The following is a 21,157-nucleotide window of genomic DNA, read 5'->3' as shown; positions in this document are numbered from 1 at the left end:
CCGCACCGCTGGAGCACGATTTCTGTTCTCATCCTGAAGCAAAGTTCTTAACCTGAAGCACTATTTCTGGGTTAGCGGAGTCTGTAACCTGAAGCATATGTAACCTGAAGCGTATGTAACCCGAGGTACCACTGTACCTGTTTACCTGGGTTTCCAATGGGCTATGAAAACATTATTTCCTGTAAATGTTGCTGCTGAAGCTTTTCTGCTGCTGTAATTGTGGGTTGTTTGTGGGTTGTTTTTTTTTAAAGAATTGCACACTTCTGTTATAGTGTGTGTGTACATGTATGGATATATATACAATGCTTATGCTCTTAAGATGTTGCAAGTTGCTGGAAAAACTTTTTTGTGTAACAAGCAACTGACAAATTCAGTTGATAATAATTCTGGAAAAGATCTGTTGAAAGTTCTTTGTGGACAAAAGTTATTTGCCACTGCTTACTGATGGACTTTCTGAAGCATCAGTCAGCAGCAAAGGTCTTAGGATGGAATAACTATTTTTGTGGTTTCCTGGGTAACAGTGCATACACTCCTTATAATGTACTCCCTTCCTTGCTATTGGTTTTCTGGATACAATGACAAATCCAGATCTAGGATGGACATCTGGCCGGTCCCAGTTTATTATCTCATGTTTTATTCTGCCGTTGAATTGGCTGCAGCACGTTGACACTGTGCATTGTCCTCACAAGAGTACAGTCTTCTTAATCCTTTTCTGAATATATAAGAGGCTTAAAGTATGGAGAAATATAAAGCAAGCACTTGTTTTATACTAAGCTCTGGCTATGCTGCTTTAATCGTATTTGCACTTACACAAATTCCTCATTTGCCATGGAAATTGTTCACACATTGGGATATAGCAATCAGGGCTGTTATTTTCCCCCTCCTTCCAATACTGCAAGGAAGTAACAGATTATTCCCCCTCCATTTTCTACTGTTCAACCCAAAGCCAAAGTCACATATATCAGGCTTCCCACAACCTTGACCCATGTTTCCTTCACCTTACTTCTTAGTGAGGTAGTAAGTCTCTGTGTGTATCATATGAAAAACATTGCTTCACATAGATAACTTGCATGTCAGGGAGGCTAGAACCAGGGATGGTGTCCCACCATAAGGCAAGGCAACCGCTTGTCTCAGATGGAAAGGTGCAGCAAACTGGTGTCTTCTTGGCCTGTTTGCCGGTTCTGACCATTTGCAGAGGCCTGCACTGCCTGTTCCTGTTTTGTTGACTGGCTAGCAGACTGCGGCTGGTGCTATGGCCAGCTGGCAACCACCTCCAGCCCAGTGACAGGTAGCCAGGAGTTCTGCCACCACTTTACTGCCGCAGGAAAGCGGTAGCAGGGGTCCCAAAGTGCTGCCCTTGGCTATTGCCTCTGCTTTTGAGGTCCCTTCCTCAGAACAAGGCATCGAAAGCAAGGTGAGCCTTCAGAGAAGGCCTGTTTCAGGTGATGCCGTTTATTACCACAACACGTTAAATGATATTTTGCAGTGGCGGGGCAGGCCTCTTTACCCACAATGCCTCACTCTGAGGAAGGATACTATGCTCTGCAGAGCAAAGTGGCCCCAAGGTAGCTGGTGGAAGCAGTGGCTGAGGGGGCATCATTGGGAGCAGGGGAAGAATGAAGAGGTGATGTGGTATAGTGCCAGGAGTGGGGTCCAGGGCACAGGGAGGAGGCAGCTGGTTTGCTGTCTATCATAGACTCATAGCATCATGGAATTGTAGAGTTGGAAGGGACAACAAGGATGAGCCAGTCCAACCCATTGCAATGCAAGAATCTTTGTGCCCAATATGGGCTTGAACCCATGACCCTGAGATTAAGAGTCTCAAGCTCTACCGACTGAGCTATCCCAACACTAGTTGGACCTGCTTAGACCTAGCTTTCCATTTGGAGAGCATTAATTTTTGAATGGAAGAGTATTCAGTCACATTAGGCTCTGCCTGAAGTCTGCTGTGGTACAACCTGAGCCCTCAACAAAAACTAGGCTGATATGAGAAAGGGGCAATGTATATGGTTGTGCCAGGAGGTGGAATGCCTTTTATATCATAATAACCTGCCTAAATAGTTATGATTAGCTGCTCCATATTTAATTCTGTTTGGGCCTTAAAAAAAAAAATACTCATTAAGGAAAATTCAGTGTGAAGCTCTTCTTAAGAGTGACCCATTGGCAATAATGAGTTAGTTTGACACAAGGCAGTTTAAAAACAAGATGGTGTGTGTTCCTTCCTGCCTTGGCTAAAATGAAAAGACTTTAGCATGCATGACTCTCTCATGTAAGGCATTCAATCCAAAGTTGCTTAGGAACTCTGCTGAGCATGGGAGATTCTGTACATGGGAAAGACAATTTTTGTTGTATATTGCAGCCCTAAGAGGGAACCCCCCCTTCCTTGCTTCTATCTCATCATCATCAGATGATTATATTTCCACTAACTGGGGTTAAAGAATGTTCAACTCTAGCAATGCCAGAATCTGTGGCCTAGGACCTCAGACATAGCAGAAAGCTACAATTACTACAATTAGTTTGGAATCTACTTTGGCAGCACTTCACAAAATATGGCTTGTAAGCTGTTGCAGTTTCAGACATAACACCAAACCATAGTTTGGCATAACACCTGCACAGAGCCATTTTGTGTTATTAAACATTCCGGGGTTGCGGGTGGGAACAGCATCAGCATAAGCATTCAGCCTTTTGACTGAAATCACAATACATCTCACAACATTAATATAGCAATACAGAACTCGACAGGCAGATTGCTAAGATGAGAGGCATTAAACCTGCACAACACATTACATAATGAAGACTGATTTGGCAGGCTTGACTGATGAGAGATCCAGTCACGCATCCCTCCATCAGTTGCCAGATTTAAATAAATGGTATTCATGAAACAGTAAGAATTTTAGAAACAAATCCCTCCTTTTGCAAACACCCATTTTATGCAAATAGGAAAAGAAAACAGAGGCACAAACATACGGCCTAAATACTGGATACTGCCTTAATCTCTCAACAACCCAGAAATACCCTATGTACAAACAAGCAGAAAGCCTTAACAGATCCCCACTATTTCCCCCGCTGCTTGGTTTCCTGCAGTTCCATCTTGCAACAACAACAACAAAACAATGTGCTTCACAGCTTGCAGTTCATTTGAGGGACATGTAAAATGAGAATGACCTGCAGAGGTTAGAGGCATCTTATTTGGCAAGTGGCACGGGGCAGATGGAGAGGCAATTTCGGCAGCGACATCTGCATGGCGTCCTTTCAGTAATGCGACAATTGCTGGTAGACAATGCAAAGCCTTTCTAGTGTGAGACCGCAGTCGATTGGAGTCATAGTAAGTGGTTTCTGCTACTGGATGCCTCCAGTTGGGCCTGCCTCAATTTGGGACTGTTTCACACATTACACAGCAACAAGCCTAACACAGAGTGGGAGACTCAATGAGAGTACGCAGCTAAACCTGGATCCCTGGCGAGCATGCCTGTATGACGTACAAAGTTTCAAACACCAATTTGTCACAATATTTTCGAGTGCGCACTTCAAAACCCAACCTAGGTGTACATTTAAGGGATGTAGCGTGTGTATGTGAAGAGGCCCTTGCTTAATGCCACAGTGTGTTACTTCGTTTTGTTATCAACTTCAGCTTTCTCAATCTTCTGTCCTGTGAGGAACTGCCATATCCCCCCTCTGTAGTTCTCGTTCCCCAGAGCATAGACCAAAGCATTCACGGCTGGTGAGGTTTTGGCAATAACAGCAGGGATCTGTTAGGAAGCAGAGCATTTAAGGAAGTTAGATAAGGATGGGTTCGTGTTTACAAAGAATTTCATAATGAAATGAATGAGGTCTGGGTGGTACCCTGATCAGCAACTAATTTTTAACAGCGGCCGTGTTTTTCACTAAGCTGGGACTGATGGAACAACCTCTCCCATTCATCCACTCTCTCTCTATTCCTATGTTCTCCCACTTCCATTTGCGCTCCCTAAATCTTGGGCCCACACAACCGTTCTTGGCTCTACCAGAGGAGCAAGGGATGCACATTTCCTCAGGGTTGTGGTGCATTTGCCAGGATCTCAGGTGTGCTCCTCTTTGCCTGGACTCAGTGGCCAGGAAGGGGGCGATGATGTTTATTTCCCCACTGCCATCCATTTATACGGTGCTTTGCAGAGTTAGGCAAAAGGGTTAGTGGCCTGTTCCCAAGGATTTTACAGTCTAAAATGGATTGTGCTTGGGGAAGACAGCAGAAAGGGGGGGGGGTGGAGAAGAAAGGAATGGATGGGAACCCAAGAAGCTGCCTTATACCATGGTAGAATATTGATCCATCTAGCTTAGTACTGCCAGCAGTTCTACAGGATTTCAGACAGGGGACATTTCTAGCCATATCTGGGGACACAAGGGATTGACCCTGGGGCATTCTGCATGCAAGGAATAAGCTCTGCCATTGAGCTGCATGCTCCAATCTCCTTGCCTCAGGCTTCTGAGTGTTCTTTCTTGTACTCTCCCATTGATACCAAGTGCTTAGAATTGTCTGCATTGCACAAAAGATCTTTGTGACCTCGGGCTATTTTTACATACCATTCGAATTTTTGGGGAGATGAAAGTCACATTTTCAACTGCGGCATAGAAACATAAAAGCGAGTAGGGACCCCAGCAGATGACCAAAGATTTCACTGGCACACCAGTATTAAACTGGAAAAAAACAAGAACAGAGAGCATGGCATTGCGTAGATAAAACCCATATAAAAAGTTAAGATTGATACAACACACAAAAACCCTTGGGTTACAACAGGAGCACATGATTTTGAGACAAAATAAAAGTTTCCAGCACTTTGCCACAAACAGATTCCACCCCCCTTTAGATGGCAACCATGAGGAAGTTGAAAGACTGCTTCTTTTGTGTATCAGACTATACAACCAAGCTATAGGAGATGGTTCCTTGAGCAGGAAAGGAAGCTGTATACAACCCTTTATATGGTGGGGTATTTCCTTACCTTGAACTGTCCTGTTTTCTTGAATTTGTGATCTACCGATTGATAGGCTGTTAGCATGATGAACACTGGAATCAAGAAATTGAAAAGGGCCAGAGGAATAAGATAGGAAATATAATTCCTGGAGGGGGGAGGGAAGAGAGGAAAGGACAGAGATCTGTTATTCTGTTTGCAATGTTATATAGCTGATATTAAAAACCACTTAGGAGAGAAATCATATATTCAATTAGGTTTAGCAAAACATCTTAAGGGGCAGCTCTCTGTGTTAAACATAATAATAGTTCTGCAGGACTACTCTCTCTGGTGGGCTGCCTGATTTCTTAGGAGGCACAATAAGATTAGTGGAGGTGGCGCAGGTGAGGCACAGGGATGGAAAAATCCATCAATTTCACTTTCTCTCACTTTCTCATTTTTCTAGCCTTAAGTTCAGTTCTCCACATTAGCTTGCAAACTTTTTAAAAAAACAACCTCACGAAAATCTACCAGCATTTCAATGCAAAATCCTTTGAATATGCATGATGTTTATTTCAGTTTCGCCTCGTATACATTTTTTTTGCAAAGCAATTTCCCCTAATGCATTTTTGCAAGTGATTGTCACCAACGTGTGTGTTTTATGCATAGTTTACTGCAGTATGTGCATTTTTGTACATGTCACATGGCCAGAGAACTGCATTGCACCATTCAGAATGTCAAAGGATGGCTGCATTTTAGCAGCACAAGAGCCATATTCTGCCAGGCAACCTTTTGCCACTGCCATGTATATGTTTGTCTGTAAAATTCATTTTTACTAGTTGCGCCTCTTTTTATTTTTATTTTAAAGCCACGCATAAATGCCTAGATGGAACACACCTGTCTCCTTTGCTATAGTCCAATGTGCAACATGTTCTTAGAGGCTCGTAGTCATATTCACCCCATCCTAGAAGAGGCATCACAGCCCAAAAGCCAGCAAAAAGCCATAGAAATATCACCATGGAAATCACTGAGCCCCACTGTAGCTTACTTCCTGTAAATGAGAAGAAATCAGATTCATAAACTTGGAATGGAAATAAAAGCAGCAACTCTGAGTCAATTGACCAGGGATTTCTATTGAGAGAGTAGGCTGTGGTTAGAGAAAGGAGTGACTAACTTACGGTATGTTGAAACAGGGAGTTTCTTCTTTACGGCAATGGATGGTGAAAGAAAAAGCCAACCTTCATGATATTTTGGATATATCTAAAATTTCTAATATCTGTTTTTCTACACTCCAATGAAGGCTGCTTTAGATTGACTCAAGATGGATACTTGGGACAAGATAATTTTTTAAAATTCTGACTTTAAATTGTTCTTGGACAATTGAATCCAATTTAAGGTAGAGATAACACTGTCTTCCCTACTGGTGCATGAGACAATTAAAAAGGTAAAGGTAAAGGTACCCCTGCCCGTACGGGCCAGTCTTGACAGACTCTGGGGTTGTGTGCCCATCTCACTCAAGAGGCCAGGGGCCAGTGCTGTCCGGAGACACTTCCGGGTCACGTGGCCAGCGTGACATCGCTGCTCTGGCCAGAGCCAGAGCCAGAGCCGCACACGGAAACGCCGTTTACCTTCCCGCTGGTAAGCGGTCCCTATTTATCTACTTGCACCCGGAGGTGCTTTTGAACTGCTAGGTTGGCAGGCGCTGGGACCGAGCAGCGGGAGCGCACCCCGCCGCAGGGATTCGAACCGCCGACCTTTCGATTGGCAAGCCCTAGGCGCTGAGGCTTTAACCCACAGCGCCACCTGCGTCCCCTGCATGAGACAATTACAATGCCTCATAACAATAGTATTGCAGCACGAGCCCTGTTCTACAGGCAATTTATTGTCATGCCCAAGAATTTACTCTCCTACTGTCATGCTTTGGACTTGTAATGTGGCAGAATGAAGTAGAAGCAGATGTTCCTCATGTTTCCTGCTCTTCATGCCAGAAAAGCATCTCCTCTTGGAAAATTGCAATATATCTGGTGCATCTACCAGAATCCAGACATGCGGACATTTCCCCCCCTCCCCCACTACCCCAAGGCAGCACCATCACATCCGTAGTTCTTGTTATTTTCCAAAATATTTCATTGAAGATTATGCTCTCAGAATGTTAACACCCTTTCAGAGCTACTGCAAACAATGTCTGATGCTTTTTAAAAGCACATATGATTTAAACTGATAGGTAAAGATGAAGGTTTGTATCAAATAAAGTCATCTGGTTAGTGCAAGAACTTCTCCCTGTGCAACAGGACTATCCCTGTCTCTCCTCTCCCCATGTGCCCTTGTCCCTGCATGTCCCCAGACTGTTCTGGGTTCCCCCCATTCTCTGGAGGAGATTTCAGGAAGGGCACGAGGGGGGCATGCAAGGATGGAAGATGGGTAGAAAGTCCAGTTGCACAGGGGGGAGGTCTTTGTGCTGAAGTGGCAAAACTTCATTCTGCTTTCTACCACGGACCAGCAAACCTCTTTTAAAATTCTTAAATATTTTATTTGTCATGTGTCCATACCAGTTTGTAATACTTTTACATCAGCGCTCCTTCTTGTAAACCAGGGTGGGTGTAATTTACAATGAACGAATGATCTAGATCAGGCATCCCCAAACTCGGCCCTCCAGATGTTTTGGGACTACAATTCCCACCATCCCTGACCACTGGTCCTGTTAGCTAGGGATGATGGGAGTTGTAGTCCCAAAACATCTGGAGGGCTGAGTTTGGGGATGCCTGATCTAGATCTATACAAATACTAGACTAGTACTTACTAGTGCAGTATTGATGGTATCGGTCCCAGGCAATGGAAGCTGCAGAGCTAATGCTAGTCAGTGCTGTCAAAAATCCTTGAAATCCATGAATCTGGCAACCATCAGAGCCATATGGCCAGTATCTGAAAACAGATAAATGAAAACATTGGAACCTGCCATAGGTGGAGCGATCAGGACACTGATCTCACGCCCTACCTGGATAGCAAGCAGGGTCTGACCAAGACATTTTGCCACCTGAGGTGAACCACAAAATGGCTCCAACCCACCTGGGAAGAAGGGGTGAGGGAAGACTTATATCAGGAACAAGGGGGAAAATAAAGATTTACTTTAGGAACAAGGGGGAGTGCAGCGGCAGCAACAGTGGGCAATGCATCCCTTGGAGGCTGAATCTGCTGCCCTTGTGGATCTTGCCACCTGAGGCAGTTTCCTCATCTTGCCAGCCCCGATAGGAAGGCAAAGTGGGCATCACCAGAGTTATGTGGGTCCACTGATGCTGTATGTTTGTGTTGTTGGAAGTACAACGGCAGGGAACATCCAGTGTGTGAATTAAGGCGTTAATTCTCTTTCTGTTTTGGCTCACAGCAGACTCTGAGTGGCTGGAGGTTCCAGTCAGTTGGGAAAGAATTGCAAGCGTGGAAGACATTTGATATTTGACAGTTAGTGGCGTTAGTTGGGAAAAGCGGCTCTGAAGGAGCTTCTCCTCTGTGCAGGTCTGGCTGAAGAAAAGAAAAACCCTTCTCTATATTTCTCCTTAGGTTATACCCTGCTCTTGTTCACTTTACCCTAAGTAAAGTATTATCCATTTCTTTTTCTCTTTAATCCAGTCACTCTGCTAGCTGGTTATGGGCTCAGAAACACTATTGCTGTCACAAGCAAGCGTCTCTCTCTCTTTTTTGGAAAGTTTTTATTTATACCTTTGAAGTTTATACATTTCATTAGTTTTGCAATCAATTTAACATTTCAAATTTGGATTCCTTCCCCCTCTTTTTGTGGTTCCTTAAACTTATTTATTTTTAATATCTTCTGCATATCCAAATTCATTTCACTTGCTCATTTAATTATCTACTGTAAATATATACTCTTGTGAAACTGTGGGTTATTACAATAATCCTGCTAATGTTTTTATCTGTTTACAATTTATCTGAAAAAATCAATAAACCATTTCCATTTTATAAAAAGTTTGTTATCTTGATTTCTTATCCTTCCAGTAAGTTTTGCCATTTCTGCATATTCTATGAGTTTCTGTAGCCATTCTTCCTTTACAGGGACTTCTGCTTCTTTCCACTTTGGGGCAAGTAGCATTCTTGCTGCTGTAGCAGCATAAATAAATAAATTTCTATACAATTTAGGTAGTTCTGTCCCTATAATTCCCAAGCGAGCCTGGCTCTGAAAGAAAAGGAAAGTAAACCTGAAGCAGAACAAAGCATCTGAGGGGAAAATGGGAAGCACTACAGGTTTCAAATTGGGTACTGAAAAGCTGAGCAACTGGAACAACCCACTATGGAAATCCAAACTAGAAATCCTACTGGAAACCCACCTGTGGAAAGTGCTGAGTATAGACAGACCTACTGACAACCCTGAAAAACTGGGCCAAAGAGAAGAGGCAAGCAAAGGCAATGGAAGATGTGGAAGATGACCAGCTCATTCACATAAGGAAAGATGATACAGCTAAGGGGATGTGGAATGCCTCATACAGACTGTGTGAGCTTGCAGATTTAAGCAATGACCGCTCCCCACATCAAATGGGGGGCACCGTTTGCATGGTTGTGCTCAGCCCCCCTGGATCCCAGTGCGGCTCCTGGTAGTACGGGCTGGCTTTGCCCACCACAGGCTGGATACCTGGAGGTCTCTGCCTACCTCAGCCAATCGCCCAATCCTGCCTGGGGAGGCGTTGCCAGGGGATCGGCCAGGTAGGGGGAGGGACTGCTCTGCCCACACAATGGAAGGTGAATCTTACCTGCAAAGCATCAGTTGGCTCCAGAGCTTCTCCCACCCTGCCCTCCCTCAGTTAAGCCTTCTTTTGCAGGTTAACCTTTTCTCCACAGGTACGCAGGCACTGATACGTCATGGTCACTGTTGAAGGGCCAGAAAGGAATTTTCCTGCATTGGCAGGTTTTGCCTTCCCTGTAGCAAAATGTCACAACTTTGGCGGTTTCAGGCCTTGGGCGGAATCCTTTAGTCTATCTTCCTAAATGGGGGGGGGGGCTGAAGCAGTGATCCACGCCCCCCTTGTGGTGGTGATCCCAGGGTTCCCCATTAAAGGGGTCTTGAGGGGGGAGGCATTGCCCATGCGCCAAGAAGTTGTCATTACTCTCCCTTGCAATGGCGGCGAAATGGGGGGCGGGCTCTCTGCTTGAACATATGTTCCCCAGAGCCAGCCCAATCCCCACACATTCTGGATAACTCTGATGTCTCCCAGATCCCTGGCTGGGGACTGGGAAGGATAAACGCCCAATGCCTGAGCCAAGGTCTCCCTACATCTGAAACTTAACAAAGTTGTGGCCAATTTTAATCCCATAGCATGTTGTCTTGAGTCATTATTCCGCTCGGGGGTCGCCTGGGGTTTGGGGGACTCCGCCTGCCCATGCAAGAAGATGTATCTACTGTGCAAACTGTATGGAATCTGGATGCATTGCTCCATTCTCTCCTCACTCACTGCACATTGACACTTCTTACCAGGAGCTAACCCCAAGTATAGGAATGGTCAGTTCAAGAAGACTGGGAGCTTCTACTATATACAATTTTGAATTTTGTATGTCCAGACATTGTAGCACCCTAATTTATTTTCAAAGCAGCATGCGTGAGTATCACACCTCTGAAATTAGTTTATCAGTGGTTTAAAAGGACAGATAAAACACATCAATTGCCATTAGTGGAAAGGCACATTATATTCTTGAATAAATGAATAAATAAAATCTACCTTAAGAAACTAGAGAAAGCTGCAATGAATGCATTGGTGCAGATTCCACAGTCGGATAGTGCAAGGTTGAAAACCAGAAAGTTGCCAGGCGTTCGAAGTGCTTTGATTTTCCAGAAGGAGATGATGGTCAGCAAATTCAGAGAGAATCCAAGCAGTGCTGAAAACAAGCACAGGTTTAAAAGGGTTGTTTTAAAACTTTTGCTCGTGCTTGGACTCAAGAAACTACACCAGCCATACCACCAAGCATTCAACAATTCACATAGTTACTTTTGTATCCCTGTATCTATCTATAACAATCAGAGTTGGCTTGGACTAGTTATGACAATTAACTACAGCCAGAGAAAAGAATAAGGAATCAAATTGAAACATGGGGCAATTTGATTTGCATAAAAATAGGGGGTGGTGTCCAATGCTATTCTTCTACCTAGTGAAAGAGAGTTTTGCATGCACACACACAACTAAGATAACTGGTCAAGAGAAAGAACAAAAAAATGGGACAAATATCAGAAGGGGGAAAGGGTTAACCTCACTCCCTCATCATGGTTCCAGTGCAAACTGGGCTTGACCACCCAGGGCTGTTTTTAAATTTAAGCACAATAACTGTGACAAAAAACATTCTCAGTTTTCCTGCATCATGCGTCATTTGGTTCTTTGCTATAAAAATTGCATAGTGTTTTCCTTATTGGCATTTGTTCCTCACCAAACAACAACCAACTGTTAATAACCCAGTTATGAGATGCAGCCTTTTCCAACCTGGTGCCATCCAGAAGTTTTAGACTAAAATTCACACTAGCCCCAGACAGCATCTGTCTATCTCTAGCACACCTCTGTTTTTCTCAATTTATTAAAAAGGGGAACAAATTAAATTCATTTTCCAAGAGACCAATGTGGGTTACAATAGATCCCAGTCTATTATTTTAATACTTTGCATTTTTTTAAAAAAAATCTAAACATGTTGTCAGAACTGCCTCCAGGTCCCAGCTCACAGAGGACCAACGCTAGGCTGTAGTTATGTACAAAAGTCTTTATTGAGGTTCAGTTTCCATTTTAAAGCCGCAGCGTGCAGCTCTACGTCTCGACCTTAGACCGGCGAAGTCCCGTCTGAGTCTCCTCCCCTTCCACACCAGTTTAAGACTCTCGCTTTGCTCCACCTCTTTCTAAGTTCCTTTCTCCTCTGGGCCCTCCTGCCCGCTAGGGTCTCATCCTTCCTGGACTCCTCTGACGCTGACCCTGACGATTCTTGCCCCTCCTTCCGGCGGGCTTTAGGACCTGGTTCCCTATCCGGGCTACCTTCTGTGCCGCTCACCTGTACCTTTGAACTTGGCGCGCGCGCCCAGCCTGCAACTTTCCTCTTGACCGTTAACTCGCTCTCCGATGGAGGCGTGGTCAACCCTGACTCATCTTCTCTCGCTGGTGGTGCATATGTGGGCTCTGACACCTGGAACTCCTCCCCCCCACTACGCTCTGGTGGGGAAGCTGGTCCTGATTTCCAACTGCTGCTCTGGGAGTCCCCGCTGGCCCCTTGCTTCTGGGGTGTCCCCCTTGGCTCGCCCCTTGCCCTGCCCATCGGCGCCCCCTTCTGTGAATCTTCCGATTCGCTGGAGAGGCTCATGGAATCTCTCGGGCTGCTGTCATATTCTCCTACGCTGCCCTCAGATTGCTCCCCCTCGCTCTCCATCTCTTCTCCTCCCTGCGCTCCCACTGAGTCCCTGACACATGTACAGCAAACAATCATGACAGATAAATAAGGAATTATATTATGCAGATTATAAAGATATATAGATTATATAGAATTGATTATATAAACAACTCAGGTTTATGGAAAGCTAAATCTGGTATGACAAAAGACTTGAATAGGGTGAAGTTGGTTAAAAGGAGGTGGAAGAGAGAAAGGATTACAAATTATTCAGTGGAATAGCTGAAACAAAATTGGTTTAATTCTCAACGTATTGATGGATGGCCCTCAGTAGGAAAGTATGTGTGGGTAAAAGGATCAGACATGCTCTTGTCTGTAAGATGTTAATACCACTAGTACTGCCAGTCAGGTGACTGTAAGCATGCCATCTTGAGTTTGACATCGCTAGGAGCTCCCTCAGCCTAAAGAGCAATCCTGTGTGCCTTCGAGCAAGATGGTATAACTGAAGCTTCAGAAAAATCAGATCTCCCATGAAAGCTATCTGCAGATTGCCAAAACCAATTGGAAGTCTTCCTGAGTTGCCCTGCAATAATTCTCAGTATCCTCAAATTTCCAAAACACAAGTGTGCAGGATTATTAGAGGCACTTATCATGGTTTACTGGGGCAGCAATCGTAACTCTTCACGCCATTCTGATCTCCCACGGCCCCACTTAGGACTGCTCTGCCTGTGAACTAAAATGACCTTGGTCCTTTATATTATTGGGAGAAAGCCACAGCTCTGCTTTGCATGCAGAAGAATAAATCTTCAAGCCTCAGCATCTCCAGGAAAGCCTAGGAGACATACCTGCCTGAAATCTGGGAGAGCCACTGTCAATCATTCATTGTAGATAATACTGAGCTAGTTGGGGATCATAGAATTGTAGATCTGGAAGGTACCATGAGGGTCATTTAGTACAACCCCCTGCTATATATGTTTGCTCAGAACTGAGGCCCACTGTGTCCAATTAAGTGTGCATAGTATTGGAATTCAAATAATTTCTTCTACTTTATGTGACATCCATTATATTGCTGGATAGTTATAATCGAGGGGCCAGGTTCAACTAAATAAAGCTAGTGAGAGCCAGTGCCATGGGTCCTGTTTGCACAACAGGGCTTCCCCCCTCACTTCCCATGCTTCCCCATATCTGCCCCCCTCCAAATCAGCTCTGAGGAGTCCAGAGAACACCCAGAACAGCATGGGGGGGGGAAAGAGGGTATATCATTCAATCTGGCCAGCAGAAATGCTTGCATCTAGAGCAACACTGAATTCCATCTTAAGACATGATGTAGCCAGAGTTAAGTAATTTTAATTCCCATTGATTTAAACAAGAGAGTTAAACACACGTGCTTAGTTTTGTGCCATGGATATCAACGAAACTGGATCGTGCCCTGCATTTATTACAAAACTTCAGCGGCGGACATCCGACTTACATTGTTCTTTTTCCTGCGGAGATAATCCCTTGAAAACCCACCACCAACATATTTTTACTAAGACTGTGGCTGCAACCTTAAATACACCTACCTGGCAGTAAGTCCCTTCAAACTCAATGGGTTTTACACCTGGCTGCAAATTTACAGATTTGTATTGTAAATGTATCTGTCATCCACACAACTGGACTGGAGGTCAAATATTTTCCCCAGTCAAAGAATTGAACAGTTCTTTTTGACCATTAGAACAGGACCAAAATACATCAGCAGGAATGAAAGCATTTTTTTCGCTTGACAGTGATATATGTGACCATCAAAATTCATATGCATAGAGTCATCACACATGGAGTATACGTCAGCTACAAAGTGACTGATTTCAGTAAGACAGATGCATTTTTTAATTCTTTGAATTTTTCACTCCTTGGGAACTAAAAGTGTGTTTAATTTTTACCAGATTGCCTTCTTTTATATCATTTTAAAAGTCAGCAGGTAATTATCTGTGTTTTTAGTAACAGCATTAAAAAGCACAGTAAAAGAAAAAAAAATGATACAAAACTTAACAGGTTTCAGCCGAAGTATAAAAACGAAACTATAAATAACCAAAAGGATCAGAATTCTCAGCTAGGCTGTTTGCTAATTTATCACTAGCACAACTGTGTGTGAAGCTGAGACACCCAGCTAATTTATTACTAATGCAAATGCATTTGCACAGTCTGTTGAAATTCCTACAACAAGTTATGTGAAGAAGAAGAAATAGAGGCAAAATCCATTTAGCTGGACTTTTGAGACAGGTTTTTCTTTTGTGAATAAGATATGCTTAAAATCCAGTGCTGTTGAATGATGCGTCCCTCAGCCTATTTTGGGCATCTTCATTCAAGTATACAAGATTCTGTTATATAACCTTGTTAGGTGAAAAAAAGATGGGCACAAATGGAAAGCGATGAGTTTCAGAATAAACAGTAAGATATGAACCATCTGTATGAATCCTCAGTCCTAAATGCCAAAACCACCTTTTAAGTCCATACGGAACAGAAACAATAAAGATCTTTATTCCTGGAATCCTTCAAAACAACAAACTTAACTTTCGCTCCTCAATAGTCTTGTTGCATAACATGCCTTGCAAGCAACCTCTGCCCTGTTTCATAAAGGCATAATGAACAATGGCGTAGCCATAGAAACAAGATTTACCCTGAAGCCTATACTGCTCTATTGAAAGTGTTATGTGGTTATATATAATCTTTCCCCCTTCTTCTTCAAACCACAGTTTTGCTTGAGCAATGAAACAGCAAGAAGGTCTGATCTGATCTAAGAATTCTCTGACCACACCACCCTTCATCCCAGCTTACCTTCTGCCATCATCAGGGTGCCCAAACCAAAGATTTCAACTTCAGTGAAACCTTCAGGGAGAGTGTGTGGTGTTGCCATCTTTAAAGCAGCAAGGCCAGACTAGCTTAGGCTCTGCCTCCCCTACTAGCAAACTCCAAGTGACAATCTCTCTCTCTCTCTTTTTTTTTGGCTAGATGTTCTGACTCTTCCGAAAGCCTAAAGCAGCTTCCTTCTTAAAGGGCCAGTTGGTGCATGGACATGGACTGAGTACAGTACAGTGGTTCCTTGGGTTACAGATGCTTCGGGTTATAGATACTTCAGGTTACAGACTCCGCTAACCCAGAAATATTACCTTGGGTTAAGAACTTTGCTTCAGGATGAGAACAGAAATCGTGTGGTGTGGCGCAGCAGCGGCAGCAGGATGCCCCATTAGCTAAAGTGGTATCTCAGGTTAAGAACTGTTTCAGGTTAAGTATGGACCTCCAGAACGAATTAAGTTCTTAACCTGAGGTAGCACTGTATTATGAAAAATGAGCTCTCTGTGCAACCTTTTCCAAAATCCCCATAATACAAGCAGGTGACAGCAGTCACCTGCCATTACCAGTAAGTTCTGAAAATTATAGTTCACAGAGGGGGAAACAAAACAGGAATGTGCTGTTGGTCTTTACAGCAGTTACTGTTGCAATATGGATAAGAAATTAATCCATCCCTGGTTTTATGCTTATGTAGATTCAGAGTGACCATTATTTCCTCAGTTTTCCTCTCATTTGTGTACAGCTTAGGCTTCATATGACCATGCATGCAAGCATTTAGCTCCAACATAAATCTCAAGTAACACTGGAGTCTAGCCCAACTCCCATCGCTATCTACCTCACAGAAGAGCCCTAGCTTTGTCTACACAGAAGAATGTCCTACTGAATTCAGTGGGGCTTACTCCCAGGTAAGTGGGGTTGGCATGGCAGCCTTAGTCTGAAAACCAAATAAAGTACTGTGGTGAACAGCTATCTGAAGTAAGGTAATTGTCTTAGCTAATGGTCAGGGGTCCCTTTACCTTAATTTTCTTAGATAATTTGATATGTAACCATAGCTTGCTATCTCTTTCTCTTAATAAATGGCCTTTCTTGGGCCTACATACAAATCCATTTATCGTGGGTAAATAACCACTAATTACAAAAAAAAAAATTACATAATGTTAAGCTGCCTTTATCATTTAATTCACTTACATGTTAAATGAGCGACTCAGAAAATGAAATGAGACTTTAAGAGAGTGAACCAAACTCTTTCAAAAACTAGGAACATGGGAAGTTGTCTTATGCTGAGTCAAACCATTAGTCCATCCATCTAAGGACTGCCTACACTGACTGACAGCCGCTCTTCAAGGTTTTAGAGGCTGACACTCCCAGCCCTACGCAGAGATGCTAGGGACTGAACCTGTGACCTTCTGCATGCAAAGCAGACACACTATTGCTGACTATGACCTTTCCTCATGAAAATAACCTCAGTGTGAAATGACCTTCACAATGAAATATATGATCAAATAAACAGCAGAGCTGTTACCTCTGATGAGCAGATTCCATAGTTTCACAGAAAAACACAGTGAAACATGCAAAACCCACAGCCTTATCTCAGCTATGAAAACTTTGATAAAGCCTCTTTGGCATCCAGCTTAGATAAATAAAGTACCACACAACTCTATAAAATAAATTCACCTGACTACAATTGCTCATTTCTCTATGCCCATAATGATTTTAGGTTGTCACCTGAAAGCCTGCGAACAATGGATTAAGTAGTAGTTCCAAAGGCTATTCTGGAAAATCATTTTAGTTCCCAGGTTTCTTTTGTTTCAGGATTGCTTCTTGCATCCATAGCTGGTCTTCATAAACTATGCAAAGCATCTGAGAAATGGCAAGACCTTTTAATCTGAGCTATGAGGTCTTAAGCAGCTTCAGTCTCTCAACTACAATGGAAAGAATAGCACTGACCTATCCTACAGGGTATATTATTAAGTATAATGTAATATTTTAAGGATGATATAATATAAAGTGCTTTGAGCTTCTAAAGTGAAAAATAAATGCTAAATGTTATTACATTTACAGTCCCCACGAGCTTTTGAAGGTGTACTAGGTGTTTTGAAGGTATTCTATTGTTCTAGGCACGTTTTGCGACAGGCAATTGCATTAACGCGAGCAGTTTCTGAGCTCTGGGTACAGTACTGCACCTAAGATTTCAGATTAAAACTGCCACTGCTGGAAGAAAAGGAGGACCTTTTTCTGACTCCCTACTTCCAGCCACTCTCTGAAGACTGGAGAAGAGACCCTCATAAGAATATTGGGGGGGAGGGGCAGGGAAAGGACTAGACCATGTGAAAAATGAACGTAAGATATTAGCTGAAGTTCATTCATTTTCAGCTTTGTTTTCTTGTTATAAAAAAGCACACCTGGACATTCTGTTGTTGCGCCCATAACCTAGGTTTAAGGTGCAACATAGCTAGCATTCATATCTCAGTTTCTAGCACTGATTGCGTGTCAAGGTCCCCAGGTCACCCCAAATAACTTACACACCACACAGAATTTTTTTAAAGGTTTTTGGCATAATTTTGGCCACAACTTTATTAAATTACAAAAAATGTGAGTGGTTGCTTAGGCATTGGTTGCGACTATCTGCCCCCCAGTGGGGGACAGATTGACATTCCACAAGCCTGCGAAAGTCAGAAAAGGGGAATACATTTTGGGGATAGTGACGGAGCAGGGAACCTGCCCTCAGCCCTCCCCAAATGCAACCAGGGGCTCTTGCATGGCCTTAGTCCCTTGACAGGGTTTGGACAAAAGCAATGTTGAGCCCCTGTATTCCTTTAATGGAATACCCTGCAGCAGCAGCATTAGAGGGGCAGGCACAGCCAATCCATGCCCCTCAACCAACCAAACCATAAACCAATGCCTAACCGCAACCTTACAAGTTGTGATGATTTGCTATGCAGTAGGCAAAAACCAAATGGCCCCAGCCAACCAGCCAGATGGACAAAATTCCTACCAGGCCCCTGCCCCAAGAGCAGATGACCCCATGACAGGCATAGCAAGGTCAAAGCGAACAACCCTAAATATAGGGAGGGAGGGACGGGCAATATGATGCACGGGGTGAAAAGAGGAAGCTCTATGCCTCGTGCAGGGAGTTTTAACATTTCTGGCTGTCAATCAACAAATGGCAACATTAACTTCTTCCCAACAACAAAGGAAGCCCATCACAACAGTGGCCAAAAATCAATTAGCCCGCCCCACAACTCTGGAGTGTCCTGCCGGCCCCCACCGCAACATGTGCTCTCCATGAAGGAGAACACGCTTTCCCACTATATGGTTCATCTCTGTCTTATGCAGAATTTCCATGAGTGATGCACATTCCTGGCATGGAGATTCTGTAATCATTGGGTGAACCAAGTGGTGAGCAGATGTCAAGTGCCTGGTCTTCTGCATTGTGGGATTCTCTTTTGATGGCATCCACATTAGGATTTGGACCTCGTATTTGACGGGACTCATATATTTCAATGAAATCAATGGCTCTTATTTCCAAGGAAAGTATGGAAGAAACTGTGAAATATGGTGGTGCAATCAAAATTGATGTTCACCTATACCAGTCTGAAATAGTAGTTACTATTGTAATCCTATTTCCTGATCTATTGTCTGTGGTTCTGGAATTGAGAGCCTTCAATTCTGAGTGGAAGCGCCACATTATGAATGTGGTTATTATTATTAGTTCTATTTAACACAGGCTTCCTTCCTTCTTTCTTTCTTTCTTTCTTTCTTTCTTTCTTTCTTTCTTTCTTTCCTTCCTTCCTTCCTTCCTTCCTTCCTTCCTTCCTTCCTTCCTTCAGAGGTCATATCTGCATTTCATCCTGTCTCCATCCCACCTCCAGTTCATCTGAATTGTAGAAGATGTAACCACAGTAACTATAATGACCCTGTACCCAACAGTATTCCATCACATCCATTTTTCATTGCTTCAAACCCTCCAACATTTTTCCCAGTTGAAAAACTGAGACACTTTTGTAACATTCATATTCTCACTAAGAATCACCGCCTGGGCATCAGTGCCCATTATATTCTTCATACACTGTATCAAGATACATATAGTGAATCAAGTTACTCTGCAATGGTCTATCTTGCAAAGGTATCTGTAAACTGGCCATAACCTTTTCCTAAAAGTGTTTAACAATGAACCTGGGTTTCGTTATCAGGGACAGGTCTTGGGGATAGATGCCCAGGACCCCACTCAGCAGAACAAGGTGTGTGTGTGACAAGATGCAACAAACCTGGTTTATCATATTTGGAAGGGGATGAAATACCGGTAATACATGTTACTATTTACAGATGCCACCGCCCCTTCAACAAGACAGATAAGAGGTCTAGAGTCAGCATTTGCAAGGGCATGATGAGAACATGCAACCTTTCCCCTCTCCTCCAGTGTATAGCAGGAATTATTGACTTGCACCACTGGTATTACTATGGAACAGCTGCAACTCAAATAAATTCAGCAATGCTTACAATCAGTGATGGGAGGAAGGGAAGAAAATGCACTGGAAGATTGTGCCCTTGTGAGTGCATGTCCTAGAGTAAGTGGCAACCCACCTCCCATTGCACTATCTATCTTCTAGAGACCCAGAGGAGGGGCTTGAAACTTGAAGGATACTGTTGTGCAACGTGTTAACAATTTTAAAAAGCCATTCATAGCATGTTCCACAAAGCTGATTTATCAAGATCAAATGCAAAGCATAAAGGAAAATAAAGGCCCGTCCATGATAAATAGGTAAAGGAACCCCTGACCATTAGGTCCAGTCGTGACCAACTCTAGGGTTGCAGCGCTCATCTTGCTTTATTGGCCGAGGGAGCCGGCGTTTGTCCGCAGACAGCTTCTGGGCCATGTGGCCAGCATGACTAAGCCACTTCTGGTGAATCAGAGCAACGCACGGAAACGCCAGAGTGGTACCTATTTATCTACTTGCACTTTGACGTGCTTTCGAACTGCTAGGTTGGCAGGAGCAGGGACCGAACAACGGGAACTCACCCCGTTGTGGGGATTCGAACCGCTGACCTTCTGATCGGCAAGTCCTAGGCTCTGTGGTTTAACCCACAGCACCACCCATGTCCCCTCCATGATAAATAGGGGTGGTTAAAGTATGTGTTGACTTCTATTTCTGACGCCATTTTTATTTGGAGCTACCCCAGCTTACCTTCTACCAGCAGGGCGGTGCCAATACTAAACACCTCTAATTCAGTGAAGCCTTCAGGAACAGGGTATGCCGAAGTAACCATGTCTGCAAGAAAAATGCACCCTATTTTGGGCTCTCCACCCCAGCCACAAAAGTGACCCGATCACTTCTTTTCACTGAATTTCCCAGTAGTCTAAGACATCCTTCCTTCTTAAAGGGCCAATCCGCGTGCTGACACATGAAAGTTCTTATAGAAAAGCTTTGGGGCTTTAATGCCAGCATGGCAATCCTTACAAAAATGCCCTTAATGAGTCTGTCAGAATGCCCATCTCCCCGCACCCCCTGCAACTGCTGCAAATCGCATTTGTGTATTGTGGCAAAAGGAGAAGCATTCATGGAAATCACAACAGGCTCTTTGTAGGGATGAAATTTAAGAACGCCCTCCGGTTAATTCTGCAACACTGGGAAAGAATTAAAGGATGCTGGAATGGCCAGTGGGGGAGTGAGAGGTAATTGGAAAGTGACCTGAATAAAAGCAACAAATGTTATTCAATGTCTAATTAGGGGAAAGGGGACAAAGGGAATTTCTGGAGCACATATTTTGTTGTTCTTATGAAAGAAATCCAATGGCCAGCAATTTTCGTGAAACTTTTTTCTTCCTTTCTGGTCTTGTTTTGTAATGGGCTGCTAATAACTTTACAGATGAGCAAACCACAGTTACATATCTGAGCTGCTCCCATAGAAAAAGCCTGCTCAAAAGCCCATGGCCCCTTGCAAGTTGGTGTCCACTGCTGCAAGTCCCACTAAAAGCTGATTCACAAAATACATTTCAAACTTGGGACCAGTTAGAGGTGCTGGCCAATGCTCAGCTGAGCTGCTACA

General features: G+C 43.6%; 1 protein-coding gene across 3 annotated transcripts; it reads right to left on the bottom strand.

Annotated features, from left to right (window-relative positions):
- Positions 1-591: 591 nt before the first annotated feature.
- RGR (retinal G protein coupled receptor) lies at positions 592-20,606 on the bottom strand. 3 transcript variants are annotated; one of them, XM_079976570.1, is made up of 7 exons: positions 20,297-20,606; positions 10,646-10,802; positions 7,726-7,847; positions 5,823-5,976; positions 4,977-5,094; positions 4,561-4,674; positions 592-3,749 (listed from the first exon to the last, which is right to left on the bottom strand). In XM_079976570.1, the coding sequence occupies exons 1-7, from the start codon at positions 20,376-20,378 to the stop codon at positions 3,606-3,608; spliced, it is 891 nt and encodes a 296-aa protein (XP_079832696.1). In that variant the 5' UTR covers positions 20,379-20,606; the 3' UTR covers positions 592-3,605. The 3 variants fall into 3 exon arrangements, with proteins under 3 accessions (XP_079832696.1, XP_079832697.1, XP_079832695.1); XM_079976571.1 differs by lacking the exon at positions 20,297-20,606 and adding an exon at positions 15,096-15,247; XM_079976569.1 differs by lacking the exons at positions 10,646-10,802; positions 20,297-20,606 and adding an exon at positions 8,052-8,367.
- Between the last annotated feature and the right edge of the window lie 551 nt (positions 20,607-21,157).

This window comes from Podarcis cretensis (assembly GCF_951804945.1).
Source record: "Podarcis cretensis genome assembly, chromosome: 5".
Taxonomy (NCBI): domain Eukaryota; kingdom Metazoa; phylum Chordata; class Lepidosauria; order Squamata; family Lacertidae; genus Podarcis; species Podarcis cretensis.
Note: the sequence above shows the minus strand (reverse complement) of the source record. Positions and strands in the feature narration are given on the sequence as shown.

Bases quoted from the DNA above. Each gene is read 5' to 3' on its own strand.
- RGR (XM_079976570.1), bottom strand. From the start codon at position 20,378: ATGGTTACTTCGGCATACCCTGTTCCTGAAGGCTTCACTGAATTAGAG. The intron at 5,095-5,822 runs GTGTGTTCCATC...TCCCCCCTCCAG, and splicing joins GACTATAGCAAAGGAGACAG to GAATTATATTTCCTATCTTA. The intron at 4,675-4,976 runs GTAAGGAAATAC...GTTTTTTTCCAG, and splicing joins AGAAAACAGGACAGTTCAAG to TTTAATACTGGTGTGCCAGT.